This window comes from Arachis ipaensis, chromosome B9 (assembly GCF_059453495.1).
Source record: "Arachis ipaensis isolate K30076 ecotype BB chromosome B9, ASM5945349v1, whole genome shotgun sequence".
NCBI lineage: Eukaryota > Viridiplantae > Streptophyta > Magnoliopsida > Fabales > Fabaceae > Arachis > Arachis ipaensis.
The window spans coordinates 23,252,487-23,271,963 of record NC_142444.1 but is presented as its reverse complement, the minus strand read 5'-3'; the positions used below and the strand labels follow the sequence as shown (position 1 = coordinate 23,271,963).

General features: G+C 35.4%; 1 protein-coding gene across 3 annotated transcripts; it reads right to left on the bottom strand.

Moving 5' to 3' along the window:
* Positions 1–499: 499 nt before the first annotated feature.
* On the bottom strand, positions 500–13,909 carry SWN (SET domain-containing protein). Of its 3 annotated transcripts, XM_088500622.1 has the most exons (18): positions 13,553–13,909; positions 12,994–13,098; positions 11,746–12,017; positions 11,406–11,567; positions 11,005–11,089; positions 10,728–10,883; positions 10,576–10,623; positions 10,146–10,217; positions 9,379–9,745; positions 9,126–9,288; positions 8,209–8,362; positions 6,811–7,031; positions 6,323–6,454; positions 2,358–2,445; positions 2,180–2,227; positions 1,968–2,096; positions 1,506–1,583; positions 500–1,359 (listed from the first exon to the last, which is right to left on the bottom strand). In XM_088500622.1, exons 1-18 carry the CDS (start codon positions 13,589–13,591, stop codon positions 1,168–1,170), a joined length of 2,511 nt encoding a protein of 836 aa, XP_088356748.1. In that variant the 5' UTR covers positions 13,592–13,909; the 3' UTR covers positions 500–1,167. The 3 variants fall into 3 exon arrangements, 2 of the variants coding, with proteins under 2 accessions (XP_088356748.1, XP_016174968.1); XR_015900190.1 differs by having other exon boundaries at positions 6,323–6,477; positions 9,126–9,745; XM_016319482.3 differs by having other exon boundaries at positions 9,126–9,745.
* Between the last annotated feature and the right edge of the window lie 5,568 nt (positions 13,910–19,477).

Here is a 19,477-nt window from a genome sequence, read left to right as displayed (position 1 = left end):
TTTATTTTTATGAACTGGTTTAAACTGGTGCACTGTATTATAAACTGGTTTAAAACCAGTTTCTTATATGACAAAGCAGTTTGGTTCAGTTTCTAAACCATTTAAAATGGTTTAGTGCAGTTTCAGTTCAGTTTATGAAAAAACTGAACCATGCACACCCCTACTTCTATCCAAGAACAAAACTATTAGCAAAATTCTTATGGTTCATATATATATGACATCATTTCACAGCTCAATAAAAGAATATTCTCAAATAGCATGCGTACATGAATTCCACATGTTAGATTAGTTGACAGTCATATGATATATTTAAACACAAATACATGATGACTGATTTTCCATATGCATGTAGTATTTTTGTATTCGTTTGTATATCAATAAAATCTAAAAGGTGTTTATAACGGTGAAGATATATATAACACAACCCCTCCCGAAACACAAATTAGTACTTTATTTCTACTGTCTTAGCAATCAAACGTCTTAATTCAAGCTTATACAGTTATAGCAACATATACATTTTATTCATAAAAAAAAATGCCAGATCAAGGTATTTTACATGGGAAAATAAATAAACCTCGGATTCAAATTTCTATACTTAGTCCCTACTCAAATAGCTTATTGGCCATATCCTTTATTGTTTAACTGTATCATATATTTCATGCGAATACCTTAGTCATACTAGCATACGCATACCTATTATTATTTTGATTCCTTATGGCAACGTTTCCTCCATGCGCATAGGACGTCACACATGATTGGAGTAAGCCAACAAAATAGTCACTAAGGTTGCCAACCAACTTTAAATCCTCCCCTAAATTAAAAAATCTCAAGAGGTCCTTGATACTGTCAATACTAAGAACCAATTTGATCAGCTTTTCCCGAGCTAAAAAGCTGGAAGCATTTGTAACTATGGTGTGTTTGGTTGGAGGTAAAAAGGGAGTGGAAGTTTTCATAAATGAATCAATGTATAAGAATACAGAGATCAAGCATGAAATTTTCCACTCCAATTTTTACCCCAACCAAACAGACCCTTAGGGATAGATTTAAAGTTGGATGATGCCAACTTCAAGACTAATTTAATGGCTTACTCCACAAGTTTGTCTCAGGGGAGAATATACTGGTAGAAGCTAAAAGTATGTACATTGTGAACCTTACGCCATGCCATATTCAATGTGACTGGTGTTTCTTTGCTCTGCCTTGAGTAACTGCTGATTCGTCTCTCTTGGATGCCTCAGGTTTACGTGCCCATGGTGGTGCTTGATCTGGACCATAGCGGTAATCATAGAACAACTCCTCACTAGCATCAATATGTTCCTTGGCAAATATGCCTACTCGGTGGTCTCCAGCAACCAACATCACCTACGCAGCCAGAACAAGTGGCCAACAATTGGACAATTTAAAGATCAATTTCAAAATACTGATACTTAAAGGTCAAGGTTTCTTTCATTGAAGAAAAAAATGGTTAAGCTTTGGAACTCCCCAAAAACACGAGTTTCTGGCCTCACCTTAGCATAGCAGTTGGGATTTGAGGAGTGGTTCGCAAATTTCAACTTATCTCCTTTGCGATAAGCATCAAGAACATACTGTAAAGAGATAGATATTACACGTAGAGTCATAAGTAATCATAGGAAACCTCGGTAAACTATAGCTTTCCATGAAAGAAGCATAAAGGAAAAGTAGATTGATTATAGCATAGCTAAAAAATATACATCAACTAAGAATTCCTATTGGCTGAGGTCTACTGTGTCACAGACTGTCTCTACTAAAAATTTCAGCCAGAAAATCAGTGGTTTACTATCATAACATGTTACAAAAAAAAAAAAAAAAAATATATATATATATAGTGCAGTTGAAAGGTAAAAGGAATATGATCGATCACTCCTTAAAAATTACAAGGAACCTCAAATCAACAGGAGCCAGAAAAAACCACAAATTTAGATAAAATGTGGGTGACACGAGCCACATGCCTGATCATTTAAGTCGAATAGGAAAGAGGAGTTTGCACGATCATATATTTTCCCACGTTTATCTGCTTCTCGGTGGGAGATCAGTTCCCCTGTGTACTCTCCTAGATAATCATTTTTGTTAACTGGGTTCTGAAATGTTATCACCAATGAGTAACAGGAACAAACTAAAATTAACAGAAAACAAACAAGTCCCATGAATCTCAAGTCTCAACCTTCAAGAAGGCTCCCCATCCTGCAATATCAGACTTTGCCAAGAGAATCTGAGAGGCATAAGCATAAGAACAATACACTTGAGGCAGACATAATTGCATCACCCAATCATGATTTTTATTCATAAAAATAAGAATGGAATGCAGAAAATATTAAACAAACAAGCTCATGGTTGCTAACCCTCTGTTGCTGCCTCAAGAGAAGCCTCATATTTCCACATTGACCATCTCCACGACGAGGGGGCTCCCCTAATGAACCATCCCCACAACTGAATGAAGAATGTAATATTTATAAGTAATCATTGGAAAATGTTCAGAGGGAGGCAAGACATCAGTCCAAACTCCAAACAACATATCCGAGGAAAAGGTTAAGAAAGTTTTAACAGAAGTACCAAAGTAATTGCTGTGGTTTCAATTGACATTAAGGTTATGGTGAAGTTGAAAAAAATCAACTGACAGTCTGTCTTAGTAACACAATTATCTGTCCAGCAATTACCTATTTTTTTGGTTTAAGAACTGCCTTACATTTTCTTGAAGGATAAACGATTTACCAGTTTAATTACTCTAGAAGGCTATATAGTTTTAATCAATTCTCAATTTGATCTCCTACAATTTAAAAGTTTCTAATCAAGTCCCTATATTTATTTATTTTCTTTTTAAAAGAAATTCAACCAAGTTCTTACTACCATAAACTGATACCAAAAAACCATACTACATGGAATAATCAATGAATATTCTTTAAACAACCACCGGCATAGCCCATACCATGACCAGAAACACAATAGAACAATTCCATCATTAATAAAATGAAAAAAAGAGTATTATTAAAGAAGAAATCAAAAATTAAAGACACCCCTTCTTCATGAGAGAGAGAGAGAGAGAGAGATGTGGGTTAAAATAGGTGCATTGTTATGCCACCAGATCATGTGCATATGATGGAGTCAAGAATATTCCATCTGTTTAAGCAGTGATTTAATGTGAAAAGCTTGAGGTTATTGAACTCCTTAGCTCATATATTTATATACACTAAATCATTACAATACCTACTAAAGATAAAACACAATTATTCATAATTGATTCTAATCTAACCTAATTGATACCTAACAGCTAATTGACTGAATTATCTGAATATAATATCAACATCCCCCCTAAAGCTGGAGCATATATATTATATGCACCAAACATGTTAGAAATGTAATTACTACGAGGACCTTTGAGAGACTTTGTGAGAATATCAGCCAATTGTTTTGAATTAACAAATTCAGTGATAATTTCTTTAGATATAACCTTCTGCCTTATGAAATGACAATCCACCTCTATGTGTTTAGTTCTTTCATGAAATACTGGATTGGAGGCAATGTGGAGTGCTGCTTGATTATCACAATATAACTTCATTTGGTTAACTGTCCCGAACTTCAACTCTGAAAGGAACTGCTAGACCCATATTAACTCACAACTCACAAGCCACTAATGCCATGGCGCAATACTCAGCTTCTGCACTTGATCGGGCAACACCACTTTGTTTTTGACTTTTTCAGGATATAAGGTTTCCACTAAGAAAGACACAATACCCAGAAGTAGATCCTAATAGGAGAACCTGCCCAATCGGCATCACAATAGCCAATGACTTGGGTATTTCTTTTGTCTTTGTATAGTAATCCTTGGCCTGGAGCTTTCTTGATATATTTTACAATTCACATTACAACATCCTGATGATCAGTGCAAGAAGATTGCATAAACTGACTCACTACACTAACAGAGTATGAAATATCTGGTCTAGTAATAATGAGATAGTTCAGTTTTCCTACAAGTCTTCGATATCTCTCAGGATCAGAAAAATGTTCCCCTTGGTTAGGTAGTAATTTGATATCAGGATCCATTGGACTGTCAACAGGTTTGCAATTCAACAAACCTGTTTCTTCCAATATATCAAGGGCATATTTCCACGATATAGCAACATCACCTTTAGATTGAGCCAACTCAATACCAAGGGAGTACTTGAGTTTAAATCCTTAGTTTGAAAGTGATGAAACAGCAGTTTTTTCAACTTTGTTATCCCCTCATAATTATTGCTAGTGATGACTATATCATCAACATAAACAACCAGATAGATGCACTGTCCATGTGAGTTGTGTTGATAGAACACTGAGTGGTCAGATTCGCTTCTTTTTCATGCCAAAGCTTTGAACAACAGAGCTGAATTTGCTAAACCAAGCTCGTGGAAATTGTTTTAACCCATAAAGGTAGCGTTTCAACTTGCAAACCAATCTTGACTCCCCATGAGCGATAAATCCAGGTGGCTGCTCTATGTATACTTCCTCGTGAAGGTCTCCGTGAAGAAAAGCATTCTTGATATCTAATTGATACAATGGCCAATGATGGATTGCTTCAATACAAAGAAATGTGTGGACAGAAGCAATCTTTGCTACCGGAGAAAAAGTTTCTTGATAATCTCCATATGTTTGACTGTAACCCTTGGCAACCAAATGAGCCTTGAGACGATCAACTGAACCATCAAGTCCAACCTTAACAACATACACACATAGGGACCCAAACACTGAATTTCCAGGGGGAAGACAAACCAATTCCCATGTAACACTATACTCGAGCATTCATTTCATCAATCATAGCTTGTCTCCATTCTGGATGAGAAAGTGCCTCATTGACACACTTAAGAGTAGGTATAGAAGATAATGTGGAAATAGCAGCATAGTATGGTGGGGACAATCGATGAAAGCTCAAGAAATTATAAATTGGATGAGGATTTCTAGTGGTACAATTACCTTTCCGAAGAGCAATCGGAAGCTCATCAACAGATACAGTTTGATACGAAGTAGGGGGAACCAAAGGAGTAGAACATGTATCACCATCCTCTACCATCTCAGACTATGAATGATTTGGCCAAGGGTGACGGTGATAGACAATTAATGGTTGTTGTGGTGGAGTAGAAGCAATGGTTTGAGAAGAGAGATGAAAAATTAAAGGGGCTGAACAGGGGGCAGACGTGAAATTGGGCTGAGAAGGGTTGAACAGGGGCAGTGAAATGGATGGTTTAAAGAAAATAATGATGGAGAAACTTCTGACTACCACCGGTGCCAAAATCGGAACCAGGAATCACCAACGAGTTGAACGGCATTGATAGTGCTGAAAGCAGAGCTCCGGAAGGTGGCGCGTGGGCTTCACGCTTCGGCGGACTGATTGGACAAAAGCGGCATGTGGAAGCGCATGAGCAGCTCGCCGGAGGTGGGTTTCTGTGAGGTGACTGATCGGAACCTTCTGAGGTTGACTGTTGGCTTGATTTTCCCAGATAAGAGTGGCAAACTGATAGAACACCACACTGGTGGCTGAAAAACCAGAAAAGGGCTGGAAAACAGAAAAGAACCCTATGCTCCGATACCATGTTTAGACAGTGATTTATTGTGAAAAGCTTGAGGTTACTGAACTCCTCAGCTCATATATTATATACACTAATTAATCATTACAATACCTGCTAAAGATAAAACACAATTATTCATAATTGATTCTACTCTAACCTAATCTAACTTAATTGACACCTAACAGCTAATTGACTGAATTATTTGAATATGATATCAACACCATCTATTGCGATATATATATATATTTTTTTAATGGTGGATGGAAATTGGAAATGAGGGGGACGGGTGCTGCCTAGTATACAAGCATACTGCATTAACGCAAGATCCGAGAAATGGATTGGACCCCAGATAATGTGCATATGATGGAGTCAAGAATATTCGAACAATTGCAATATTTTTCTGTAATTTGGAAGGAAATGAGTGGGGTGAGGGGCTGCCCGGTGCACAAACATCATGCGTTAATGCAAGGTCTGAGGGAAGGGCCACACCTAATACTTCTCCAAACCAGAACTAAACATAATGATTGAATTATTGTATGGTGTCTTCTGAAATCAGCCTAGATATACAGATATGACGCAAAGGAGCCTAAAATTTTACACTTTGTCATGAAATACCTAAAAGGGAAAATAAGAGTCAGTGTGGCAGAATTGTTTGCATATAGATGTTACAGATTATCACTTTTTGAATGAACTATGAGAAATCAGACACATTAATTCCTTCCTAGGGAGGCATAAAATCAAGTTCACAGAAGAGATATTTCACACATTACCTAACCCAGCAATTTCGACAGACATCTGGGTCACATTCACGTCCAGCAGCAAAGCATGGGCATTGGCGACTTCTGCACTGACTCTTGGCACAATGGCATCCTCTAAACCGATTTTTGCAGCTCTTTGAACAACTGAAGGTAGAAGAGCTAATTTACTACATTTAAATCATAGCTTGTTAACAATTCCATTTTTCATGTTGTACAGTAGTAGTTCACAAATTAAGTTGAAAATGCATTTTAGGAGCCTTTCCAATCATGGAAAAGAAAAGTTTTGAAGAGAATAGCTTCATGTTTACAGTTATACTTATATATCTCTGTGTACTGTTTATTACTTTATGTGTTCAAAGCCTTGGCTAACCAGGTAACCATATTTAACCACCGTCATCAGATTCCATCAATGGCCAACAAAAACATGAACTACCCTGCAATTTTTTCTCCTATTTTGTTACTGAATAAGTTACTTAATTAAATGAAAAAAATGGACATACCCACAGTATTTTTCACAGCAATTTCCAACATTAGCACAAGGGCATTGCTTTCCACACATTGACTGACATCCACATGGTGTATACTGCTTGCAAGATTGATTTTTCCCATCAGCAATTCTTTTCCATATTGATGGATGGCCAGCAGACTTCCAGGAATATTTGAACTTCCTTGTTTTGCCCCTTTTCCTCAGCAGCCGGGACCTTGACGCAATATCTTGGTCCTAACATTAAAACACGCATTAAAAGCAATCGTGGCATCAAATGGTTGTGTACTGGTGAATGTTAGCACTGGTATCATTAAAATACTAGAATTTAATAATAGGAATTTGTATTGAATAGGGAAATCACTAACAATGTGCTAGTTACCCTAGAAATTGGGGAAAATAGAGGTCTGTACTGGTGAATGTTAGCACTGGTATCATTAAAATACTAGAATTGAATAATAAGAATTTGTATTGAATAGGGAAATCACCAACAATGTGCTAGTTAACCTAGAAATTGGGGAAAATAGAAGTGTAACTGTGTATATACATGGGTAGTGGAACAGTAAGTGCTCCACAATACCTCCAAGAGACAACTCTCAAAATGATCAATCACACCTAATTATTAATTAATCCCTTCTAAATTTTATAGTAACTAACTCCTCCAATTAACTAATGAGTCCTAAAAGCGCACAAAAAAAAAAAAAAAGTAGGGTAGTGAAAAAGGGGTTGGTAGAAGTTGCTAGAGCAAAACTTTCTATAAAAAATTCAAGTTTGTAAAGCTGAACCTTCAGATAATACTTTATTACTTTTAAAAATATGAACTTATCCACACATAAGGAAACAAAACATGAGTAACAAGAATCTTTCTAAGGCTAAATTATAAGAAAGAAGAGTATAATATACATCAGCTCACAAAAGTAACTCAATCCCTTTATATGTAAAAACCTGCGGATGTTATTAGGATGCTAAATATAAAATGCCTTCAAACCTCTGATAATCAAATACTGTAACTATTTATTTCGTTTTTCTTTTTCCTTTGATAAAAATACAGTAATCATTCATATTTCTAAAAGTTCAATGTCAAATGAGATTATTGAGGCCAATGAGTTATAGCTCAAATGGCATAGTCTCCCCATACTCATTTAGAGGTCGCGGGTTCGAGTCTCCCTATCTTTGGTAAAAAAAATGAGATTATTGAGATACGCATATCCTACATCCACACAAATTGGGCTATATAAACATTTTTACACTAGTAAACTAAGTAACAACATTTTGTTACAATACAATAACCAAACCTCATCCCAAAAGGTGAGGTGTACTATATATGGAATGTTGCCTTTTTGATATTCACCATGCCTTAAAAAAGAAAAAGAACGTAAGGTAAAGATGTGGACAATAAACCAGGATTTCTCACCATGCATTGTGCATCAGTTTTTCCCTTGCAATCAGTGGTCGAATTTGAGGTAACGCTTGATATATGGGGCATTGACACTGCACCGGCTTGCATGTAATTAGCTATTTCCATGCAAGTCTTCAAGCCAGAAAGTAAATTTCTTGCTATGAGACAACTACATAGGATGATTTGCACATTAGATTAGCACAAAAAAAATTTAGACCTCCACAAATAGTGGGACATTTATGACTAGATGATGCATTCAGCTTTGGTTTTATTTACTACTGAACCATAACTAGGGAAGTTAACTGCACAAAGAATTCAAACCATGAATTTTAGGAATTCCACATTGCTTTGTTGAGAGAACATATAGATGATATATGTCAAACATATCACAAGTTCAATAGACAACTATGGAAAAGCTTTTGATTTAAGTACAGTACTGGTATTATTGGGAAGCATTAGTCAAATCAATTATACCGTTATTTAGTTAGGGAAGCGATGAAAGTTACTAGATGACAAATACAGTTTCCTTAAGTCTGTTCCCCTACTCCCCTCAGAAGCCCCCATCCCTCTGGTTGATATATATCATAGTTACTTTCCCCCACCCTTACCATTTTCCTTTCTCAAGTGAACTGCACAATAATTGCTTTTTGAGAATATAGTTGAAACATGATTGATTGCTTGTAGAAAAAAAAGGCAAACAATTTAATATACTCCATAAAAATTCACAGGAAAGTTCAACAAAAACTTCTTCAAAGTTGGTTTCTCTTTTTCCCCATAACTACGCATGTTGTCAAGGAAAAAAAATGCAATTGAAACTAACACATAAGTAAATGAAACATTAGACAGAAAGTCGACAGATACTTCAAACTAAATTTCGGACATCCTAGAATTCCAGAACACATTAATATGAGGTGAAATACAGATATCCATACCTGTTTCTGCCAAACATTTCTATTCCCTTCAAGTATAGTTCTTTCTCAAGAGGTTTCCAATCTGAGAAACTACGAATCCCATCAACTTGTTCTTCCATTGGATTCAAAACCTTGAACTCTGTCTCAATTGTAGCATCTTTTGGTCCATCCCCAACACTTTTGTCTTGCTTACCATGGAAAGTGCTAGAAAAAGTTACTGATTTATTTGAAGCATGTTCAATAGATTTGTCCAAATTTGCACTGGTGCCTTTACCTTCATCACATGCATCCAAGCTGTGGCTCTTTCTATGATCAATAATTGTAATATCCTCATCATTGGCAATTCTTTTCTGCTTTTTTGAAGAATTCTGAGAATCATCAGGAGGCAATGTTGAGACACATACTGCTGTGTCTAAATGATTAGTGTTCTTCCGTTTACCCACACTTTCTGAGACAGGAATATTTATATTCAGATCTTCATGACAATCAACTTCAGTCGAAAACGACATAGTAAGCTGATCATCTGATTCCTTGGTATTGGAGGATGCCAATATCGAATTTCCTTCTTCCATAATTGTGGATTTCTTATCCTGAAAAGATCTGATCATGGAATTCTCTGACAAACTTTTTATAACCTTCGACTGCAGGCAAATGAAATGGCAACGAGTCTTAGACAATTCCCTCATCAAACATATATGATACTTTGATTCGTTGCACTCAGAATTGGGTGCTTGGTTTTTTAACTCTAGACACACAGATATAGAGACACTCATTCATCACGTATGAAGCAGAAAGCATGTGTTATTAAGCCTGGATACATCAGATGAATATTTTGACTATGATAATATTGTAATTAAAAAACAGCAACATAGTAATGCCTAAGTGAATGAATAGTTGAAGGCATCACATCTAGAATACTATTGGAGGGAAAACCATTCTTCATTTGACCCTTTTTCATCTCTTTTGAAGTTAAAATCATGTAACAGCACTACTTGCCTATCTGCCTCTAACTATGAAACGTATGTCGAAGATGAAGAATACCTGAAGGTAACACTGTTCACTGCATGGAATTCTATCACCTTCAGGCCCAGACCAAACTGTCAGCTTCTCACACTGTCAAGGAAACCGTCAAATTTACTAAGTAGCGGAAATTGCTGCAAATTTAGTTTTGAAACAGTAAATCCTTAACATGGTCCTTCAAAGATATACTTGACATCAAGTTAATCGTCAAAATATTTTAGGACTTTGTTGATCTGACAATCAAATAGATATCAATTCAGTCCTTAATAATATTTTTTTTTTTCTTTTTTTCATCTTTTTTTTTAGATTTTGAGATGATCCTTAAGTTATCGTTATTCTGTTCAATGAAGCGTCAAACTGATGTAACAATACTACTTTGATGTCTTGTATATATTTTAAGGATCAGATTGAGCATCTACTCTCTAAATGAACATATGAACAGATTCCTCACAGGGTATATTAAAGGCTGAGAACAACCGTGCAATTGACAGTCAAAAACCTGCTCTAGGGAAGGAGAAAAGAACACATTCACAAGATGTTAATTATCACATCAGATACTTCAATCAAGCTTAAAATGTTTTAAAATAACAATTTTGTATGTACCAGGCACCGGCGGCAGAAGAGGTTATCAAAAGAATCTAATGCAGCATTCAGGGTTTTCTCTCGATGAATGCCAACAGAAGATTCAAGCTCTCCTGTATCTTCTGAATGCTGGACAACATTTCTTAGGTTATCTTCCTTCATGATTTTGTACCGTTCCTGCATATGTTTCACAAAAGCCATTTCCCCAAGAATTAAAATGGCTTCTCGTGTATACCTCATTTACAATTCAATTTTAACAATCAAGCATAATAGCCTTGCTCATAAATTACTCTGTTACCTGAATTTCTAAACTGGTGCCCCCAACAAACTGGCTCACAATAGCCAATACATCTTCATTTATGCCATGTTCCTCAAATGCCATCCTAGTAAATTCAAAAGTCAACATACGAAAACTTTAAGAATACTTTCAAGAAAGGAGTACTTTGAAAATTTGATAAAGATGGAAAATTATGGGTGATGAATTCAAATATGGCACTACAAATCCTGCACAATCACAATACTTTGAGTTCCAACAAAGCATTGATGCTACTTTTAATTACATATGTTACTAAGGATTCATATAGGCAAGCTAAAATTTTTACTGTCAAGATCAATCATCAATTGCTTCTTTCCATGAATCTTTCTTCGAAAACTGATGGAATTTTTACAAACAACTCCATCATATCCATTTTAACCTACCATAGAAGTCGGTCTTCAGCCTCAGAAAATTCATGTTTTTCTTCCTCTGGTTCTGTTAACTCTTCCTCACTGTCACTACATATCAGTGCTTCACTTCCATGTTGGTCATAGTAGATACGCCTTCTTCCTACAACTGATTGATCTTCAGCCATTTTCTGATTTCTGTTACATGTGAAAGATTTGGAAATACAGAAGATATGTTAAACAGATGGAACAATCAATCAATTTTGAAATTTAAGTTTGTATGTCTAAATGGAATACAATTCATGAAACCCATAGTTTCCCCTAATGGCAAAAATTTCATATATGTAAAACCTAACTAGAACTTAAAACTTCAAACCTGCCCAAAAATATCCAAGATGTATATGGTGGTAATCCTTCAACATATGGGATCTTAATAGTTGTGGCAGGTAATATGTCTTGATTGCCATGGTCTTTATCTCCTGAACCATGAGAGAAAGCATTGAATTTACACAAAGGATGGTCGATTCTGGAAGAAAGCAAGGGACTTGCATTTGTTTCATCCCTCTCTGAAGATTCTCTACTTGATATTGCTGACATGATGACTGAAGTATGACATTTTAGCATCTTCTCATTCTTCTTAAGTTTTTCCTACATAAACATAAATAAGGGTAATTGCAAGCTGACCAGCAAGGTACAAAAAATAGAAAGGCATCGCCACATTGCAATTTTCTATTAGATACATTCAACACATTTTTTTTCCTAAAGTAGTCTTATCCTGAGAAGGCAGTAGAATAAACTAATTTGTTTGCAACTGATACAAAAGGTTAGAATTTGTAGTTGAATCCACAGCTTAGTGGTTAAGACTCTTGCATCCAAGCCTGGGGCCTCCTGTTTCCCTCTCCCCTTATTATCTTTGGTAAATTAAAAAAAAAATGTTACAATTTGAGCTATTAATTTTGATTGTGATTATTCACCTTAGCACAGGCAGTATCCAATTTTTCTAGGACAAGTGAAGAACTAAACTAACTACTCTACAAAATCTAGTGTGCTCAATATAGTTAGTGCCTTTAAGGTTTAATTCTGTTTTGCTCCATAACCAGTGAAAGAACAAAGGGAAATGGATCCTCTCAATTTTTTCGCAATAGAGAATGTAACGTGTGATATCTAACCCTTCAATATTTTCTCTCTCATATTTTTTCTTGGTCTCACTTATGGAATGTATAGTGAGAAAAAAAATTTGAGAGGATCCAGTCCAAGAACAAGGTTGTATGTCTTGGATGCATGACAGCACAATGAATAAGATTCAGTAAGATAACTAACTAAATGCAATAATTCCTGAGGTTACAATTGGGAGGCGAGGAATGGAATAAAAGGGAGGTTGTAGCCATTAGCCAAAAGGTGCTTCTCCCCGATGATCCATTCTCTAGAATGACTTCCATCCTAAGCATGTATATTTTTTAACTCTACAATTGATTCAATAATAAAGAAATTAATGATCCAAAATTTGAGGATATACTAATTAGTCTATGTTCCTGTTTTTCTCCCAATTGTTTGATAGCTACCAATATGTTTTGGGCCAGCAAACACATCTACAAAATGGACACAAACACAATTGCCGACTTACTTTAACAAAGACAATTCTCTCTGCCTGGATTTGCTTTCTCAACTGATTTATCTTCATCAACAAGGATCCACCAACACCATCATTTGCAGACTCCCCATGTTGTTTCTGTCATTATATCACAAATCATAATAATCATGTTCAGATATTACTTCAGGAATCAAAGCCCCTTCACGCATTTAAGAAAAAAATAGTGTCCTCAAACAAAAGAATGTGGTAAATTCCAATTCTCACACGAATTAGCAGATAAACTTGTACCATTTTATTAACAGTGAATCAAAATTCACGATCAAAGTGATCCTAAGCCCTATTCCTGAACTCTAGTGATTCTGGTATTCACAGTACAGAGAGAAAAAAAAAAACAGAGGAACAGAGTGGTTCTATCAGTAACAGTGAGTTCTCTTTGACTAAGCGATTAAATTCAAAATTCTCTGCAATAATCAAAATCAATTTAATTGAAGCACGTGATCAGGTAGCACTGATACTTAAATTGTTTGATTCAAAGAAAGAAACAGAACAGGGATAGCTATGAGTTTGGGGAGGGGGTAAAAGAGGAACTAACTCGAAGCTTAGAAGCAGAGTCACTGGTTTTGGAGACCATGGATGATGATGAGGTTGACGATGCGATCAGTGATGAGAGAGAGAGAAGTGCGTGTGTTGGTGCGTTGCGTTGAGTCTTTAGTGTTTGGAAGAAGAGAAGAAGGAGAAGAGAAGAGAAAGAAACGCTTTTGACACGTTTTGGTGTTATAGGGAAGTGATTAGTGAGTGTGAGTGACGTCGAGGTCTACAGGCTACAGCTACAGAGGAAACAGAAGAACGTAATTTCTGGCTGCCGTTTCATGTATCGCCATTTACTGTCTCTGCCTTTCTATCAAGTATCTACACTCATTATTTCCTTCCACGGCATTTTACGTTACTTTCGCGCACCTTTGGCTGTGGGAACTTTTAACTAATCTTTTTGGTCGATGAAGCTATGGGGACTGGGACTGAATTAATGTTTACATTGATACAAGTCAATTTGATTTCTAAAAAAGAATTAATTCGAGTCCATTAGTCATTTAATTTTTTAGCAACGTGTCTTAACATGATAACGTCAACAAAAAAGCTAATGAGAAGAGTAATTTATCCAAGTTAATATCTTTTAAAAATAATTAATTATCTTTTATCATAAAAAAATTCAAGCATTGACCATATTGAGTTATTGACCACGAAAGATTTAAATAAACTTGTTAATTATTAAAAATTTCATTCATTTGATCATTCTAACTAAACTTTAATTTTTGAAAGATGTCTTTAGTGGAGTATCTTACATGACAATATGATTTGTAACATAAAAATAACTCAACTAATTTGATTAAATAAAATAAAAATTAATTATTTTTTGTTAGTACGAATTTTGATTTGTTGCAAATTTACTCATAAAAATTGAGTTAAAAAAATCTCGAACGAAACCGGTTGATTACGCCTGATCAAAGTTTAACGGAATAAAGATTCAACTATAAAAAAATAGAACTTTAATTATGAGATGAGTCGAGTCGAGAAGAACCGGAGTCAAAAGTTCATACTTGCACGTGATTTGATCCAGAAGTGCTATGTAGAATGTAAGACTTAAAGACTAAGGTAAAAGTAAAGACGTGAGATGTCCACCTTGAGGAATAAGGTCTTTCACAATCAAGACAAGATCATGAATTGTGAAAGTATGAGAAAAAAGAATTTAGATTGTGCCAAAAGAAATATTTTGAAACTATATGTATGTCTGATGAAGCTTTATATTATTTTAAAATATTTGATTTTACTCGAAAATGTATTTTTGAATCATTGAAGTGTTTGTTGGTATTCACTTATTTTAAAATTGTGAAATATATTTGAAATGTCTTAAGATTGAGAAAATATGATTGAAAAGGATTTTGATGAAAAAGTATTATTTGATTTGATTAGATATCTCATATGTTTGAAAGACCGAAAAATTTGTTATATTTGAAATTATATATTTTGAATCAGTTTGGGAGGCTCGTATTAGAAAATCGTACTTAACGACGGTTTTGATGTTAACTTAGATGCATCTGACTCAGACCCCAACTAGTAGGGATGTTGCTAGCCTAACATGTGACCACACGTTAGATCTGTTATTCTGTTAGGACACATAAGAGAAAAGGGCTACGCATAAAGATGGAGCCACCCAAGTGTTGACTTTTGATTTGATTTCTATATGAAAACTCCCTTATTGATTCACTTATTCATATAAATTATTATTTTCTAAATAAAATTATTTTTATGATAATGTTTATATGGTCTCATGTGGATTATAGTTGTATTGTCTAGTCACTGAGTTATAAAACTCATTTCGTTTTTCTAAAAATATTTTTCAGGAACAAATATGCGAGCCTTTCTATTCAAGAGTAATGACCTACGATGGGTACCTATTCCTTGTTGTGTTCATAGACGTCATATGCTCCATATGTCACAGGCAAGATCCAATCATTCTTAATTATTTTAACTTTTGTTAAAAATGTATAACTATTTATTTTAGAACTTGTAAATTATTCAAAATATTTGTAACTTTCATTATCTTTGAGTCTGTTAGGCTTGCTAGGGGACTATTTTTCTAAGCGCCGGTCATGACTCATTTTGATCGTGACAGGCTTGGAGTGATGGTGGCTGGAGGTTGGATAATGTTGAATTTGAAAGTGAAATTTTAGGTAGAAGATTTAGCAAGAGAAGTGTGAAGGTGGAAGATGAGATGTGAGGGAGGGATTGATCTGGTTGATTCCTGAAGAGTTGGTTATAAGGGAATTCATACTCATTGAAGAGGACATTCCTTGAAATGATTTTTTTTTTCACTTGGCAGGAGACATTTGTAACCTCTGTGGTTGGAGGCACAACCTATAAAAATTGATTTTTGGAATCTATGATCAAACTTGTGTGCATTATAAGGTTTGAGAAGTGGGTAACATGTGCATCCAAAGGGTTTTAGGATAGTGTAGTCTGATTTTGTGTTGGTGAGGGCTTCAAGAGGTGTTTTGTTGTTGAGAGTTTGGGTAGATAGTCTATTGATGAGGTAAGTAGCAGTGAGAGTTGATTCATCCCAAAAATTTAAGGGGAGATTAGCTTGAGCTAGCAATGTGAGTGAGGTTTCTGTGATATGCCTGTGTTTTCTTTTCACAAGACATTCTACTGATGGATATAGGTTGGATAAGGTAGTTGATGAATTTTACTGATACAACAAGCATTGCATAATGAGGAATCATAGCTACCTTTATTCATTGAGTTATCAAATCTTGAAGCATTACATTTGTTCATCACTAGAGTTATTACCTTATCAAATGGATGTCCTAATTTTCTATACCATAATTGACTTGTACCACTGACCCTTTTACAAGTGACATGGGCTTTTGCATTTGAAATAGGACTCATTAAGGTATTTACAAACATTTAAGAGTTAGAATTATGAATGGAAATTAGACTTGTGACAGCTTTATTTGCTGTTGAATTAAAATTCACAACATCATTGTGTAGAGTTACATTTGCACCATCTTTGTTTACACTTGAAGAGTCATATGTGTTTGTTGTGTTTGAGCAAGGTGCAGCAGCAGTGCTTATGACACAATTGATGGAAAATCTCTAACTAAGGGTATAAGGGAAAAATTGGTAAATTTGGTTAGGTAAAAGGGTGCAACAGCTCTCTCTCTTTATTATTCAGTACTGAATTTGCATTTGCAGTGGCTTGCACATGCTTATTTTCATATTCAATATATGTATTTTTGGAGTTTTCAACAATATTTGCATTGAAACAAGTAGGATTAACAGGTACAGACTTTGTTTTTGGGCCAATTTTGATCCCTTCAAACTTGTAAAGCCTTTTTTAAGCAATCCTTGAAGGAGAATCTTCTTAAAAATTTGACATTTGACATTACAAAAGTAAGGCTAGAAATAAAAAAACACCACAGTCGTCTTAGGCAAATTTGGCTACACTCACTAAATTTTTGGATATATTAGGTACTTGTATTATGTTTTGCAATTTAAAAAGTCTGCTAGACAAAGATGCATGCATGAATGAACTTTCAATGTGTTCAATATCCATACTTTGGCCATTACCTCCAAACACTTTTTCAATGACATCATAATCAGATCTTGTGATGAAATTTCTTTTGTCAAACGTGATGTGATGAGATGCACTCGAATCAAGGTACCAAGCTGTGTCTGGGAGAGCTGAGGGCAATGCAAGGAATGCTTGAAGATTGGGTGGTGTGGGAGGCTAAGTCTTCACTTCTTGGAATCATTGTTGAGAGTTTTGAAAGCTTGTATGATGAGTGGATATTTTATACGCTTTTTGGCATCATTTTCATATTGTTTTAGTTATGTTTTGTTTAAGTTTCATTATATTTTCATAGGTTTTAGTGCAAAATTAACATTTTTGAATTCTACTTTGAGTTGTTGTGTTTTCTGATAATTTCAGGTAATTTTTGGCTGAAATTGAGGAGATTTGACAAAGTCCGATTCAAAGGCAAGGAAAGCGTAGCAAATGTTGTCAGATTCTGACCTTCATGCACTCAAACGAGCATTTCTGGAGTTACAGAGGTCCAAATGACGCGCTCGCAATGGTGTTGAAAAGCTAACTTCCAGAGCTTTCCAGTAATATATAATGGTTTATACTTTTCTTCAAAATAACCTGCCCATATTGGGTGTTGAACGCCCAAGAACTACCCCCTTTCTGGCGTTCAATGCCCCAAAGGGACTCAAGCCAGCGTTGAACACCCAATCACCCCTTTAAGGCGTTCAACACCCACCTAGAAGCATAAAGCAGTGTGAATCAACCCCCTAATGGGCGCTCAACGCCCGTTCCTCAAGTTGGACGCCAAGCTCAGCCCAAGTACTCAACCAAAGTGGGCCCAAGAGTGGACTTTCGCACCTTTAGTCTAGTTTATCATACTTTTGTACTTCTTAGTTATTAGGTTATTATATATAGAACAAAGATCACCACTGTGAGGGGATCTTTGCCCTTTTGCACGTTTTACTATTACTTTCTGTAAGCTTTGAGCAACTAAACCTACTAAGTTAGGGTTAGGAGCTCTGCTGATTCTCATGGATTAATAATATTACTGTTTCTATCTCAATACATGTTTGATTCCATTCTCTTGTACATTTTCGGTCTTCATATCATGAATTGAGGATGAACCGTGATATTCATCCTTGTTCTACATGGGTTCCGTGTGAGTCCTGACCTGGATAGCATTGAACCACAGCTAGAGAGTGTACTGCGGATTCCAAGAGCGTACTTGGGTGACTTTGGATATGTGACATAAAATTCCGTTGACCGTGGGTTACTGAGGTCTCTATGGCATTAAGGCTAGAGTCAGAGAAGCAGCATTCCCTGATCTGGAAGATCCGACCTTGTCTGTGGCATTTTGAGTAGGATCGCGAAGGGGAGTGGATTGCTTAGGTCTTCACCTTCAACCATAGTGGGAAGCCATGAGTTAACTTGATGAGAGGACATGAGTTGCTTGGATATGGTGGACTGCTATGGTTTAGAAGAGATTAACTTGATGAGAGGACATGAGTTAATCACTTACGGCTGCCATTGAATGAATCATTCGTTATTGAAGTAGACAGTAAGAAAAGTTAATACAGAAAGAATACGTATCTCCGAAGCCTTAACTGAATTTCTATCACTGTTTTCACACCAACCTTGTATTTTGTTCTTTACTATTTTATTTATGTTTTCAAAAAAACAACCATCTTTTCTAATCGTCTGACTAAGATCTACAAGATAGCCATTGCTTGCTCAATCCGACAATCTCCGTGGGATTCGACCCTCACTCACCTGAGGCATTACTTGGACGACCCGGTGCACTTGCCGGTTCATCTATGCGAAACTTGCGGAGTTCAATTTCGCGCACCAAGTTTTTGGTGCCGTTGCGGGGGATTGTTCGAGTTTGACAAACTACCGGACTATCTTGCTGCTTAGATTAGGTGCTTTTTACGGTTTAGTTACTCGTTTAATTATGTCTTTTGTTTTATTCTTCAAAAATTTTTCAAAACATTTTCTTTTCTTTAGTAATCTTTGTCTTTTATTTGAGTGTTGTGTCAGTTTTTGAGTTTGGTGTCCCTTCTGTTTTCATCTTTTTCTTTAAATTTTCGAAATTGATCTTATTTTCTTTTCTTGATATTCGAATTGTTTTTGGTAATTTTTCTTATTTGATTTTTGAAAATTTTTTAAGTTTGGTGTCTTTTAGTTATTTTTCCTTTAATTTTTGAAAATTAGTGTCATTTGATCTTAAAATTTTAAGTTTAGTGTTTCTTAGTTGTTCATCTTTTCCTTAAAATTCGAAAATCCAAAAAAATATCTCTTTTATCTTTCTTTAATTTTTCAAAAATCTTTACTATCTTTTCTTATCTTGATTTAAAAATTTTAAGTTTGGTGTTTTCTTATTAGTAAGTTTAAATTTTGAATTTCAAATCTTATCTTTTCAAATATTTTTCAAATCTT

Coding starts and splice junctions, on each gene's coding strand:
- SWN (XM_016319482.3), bottom strand. CDS start 13,591: ATGGTCTCCAAAACCAGTGACTCTGCTTCTAAGCTTCGA. Junction 13,099..13,552: donor ACTCTGCTTCTAAGCTTCGA/GTTAGTTCCTCT, acceptor ATATAATGACAG/AAACAACATGGGGAGTCTGC. Junction 2,097..2,179: donor GATGGGGAGCCTTCTTGAAG/GTTGAGACTTGA, acceptor ATAACATTTCAG/AACCCAGTTAACAAAAATGA.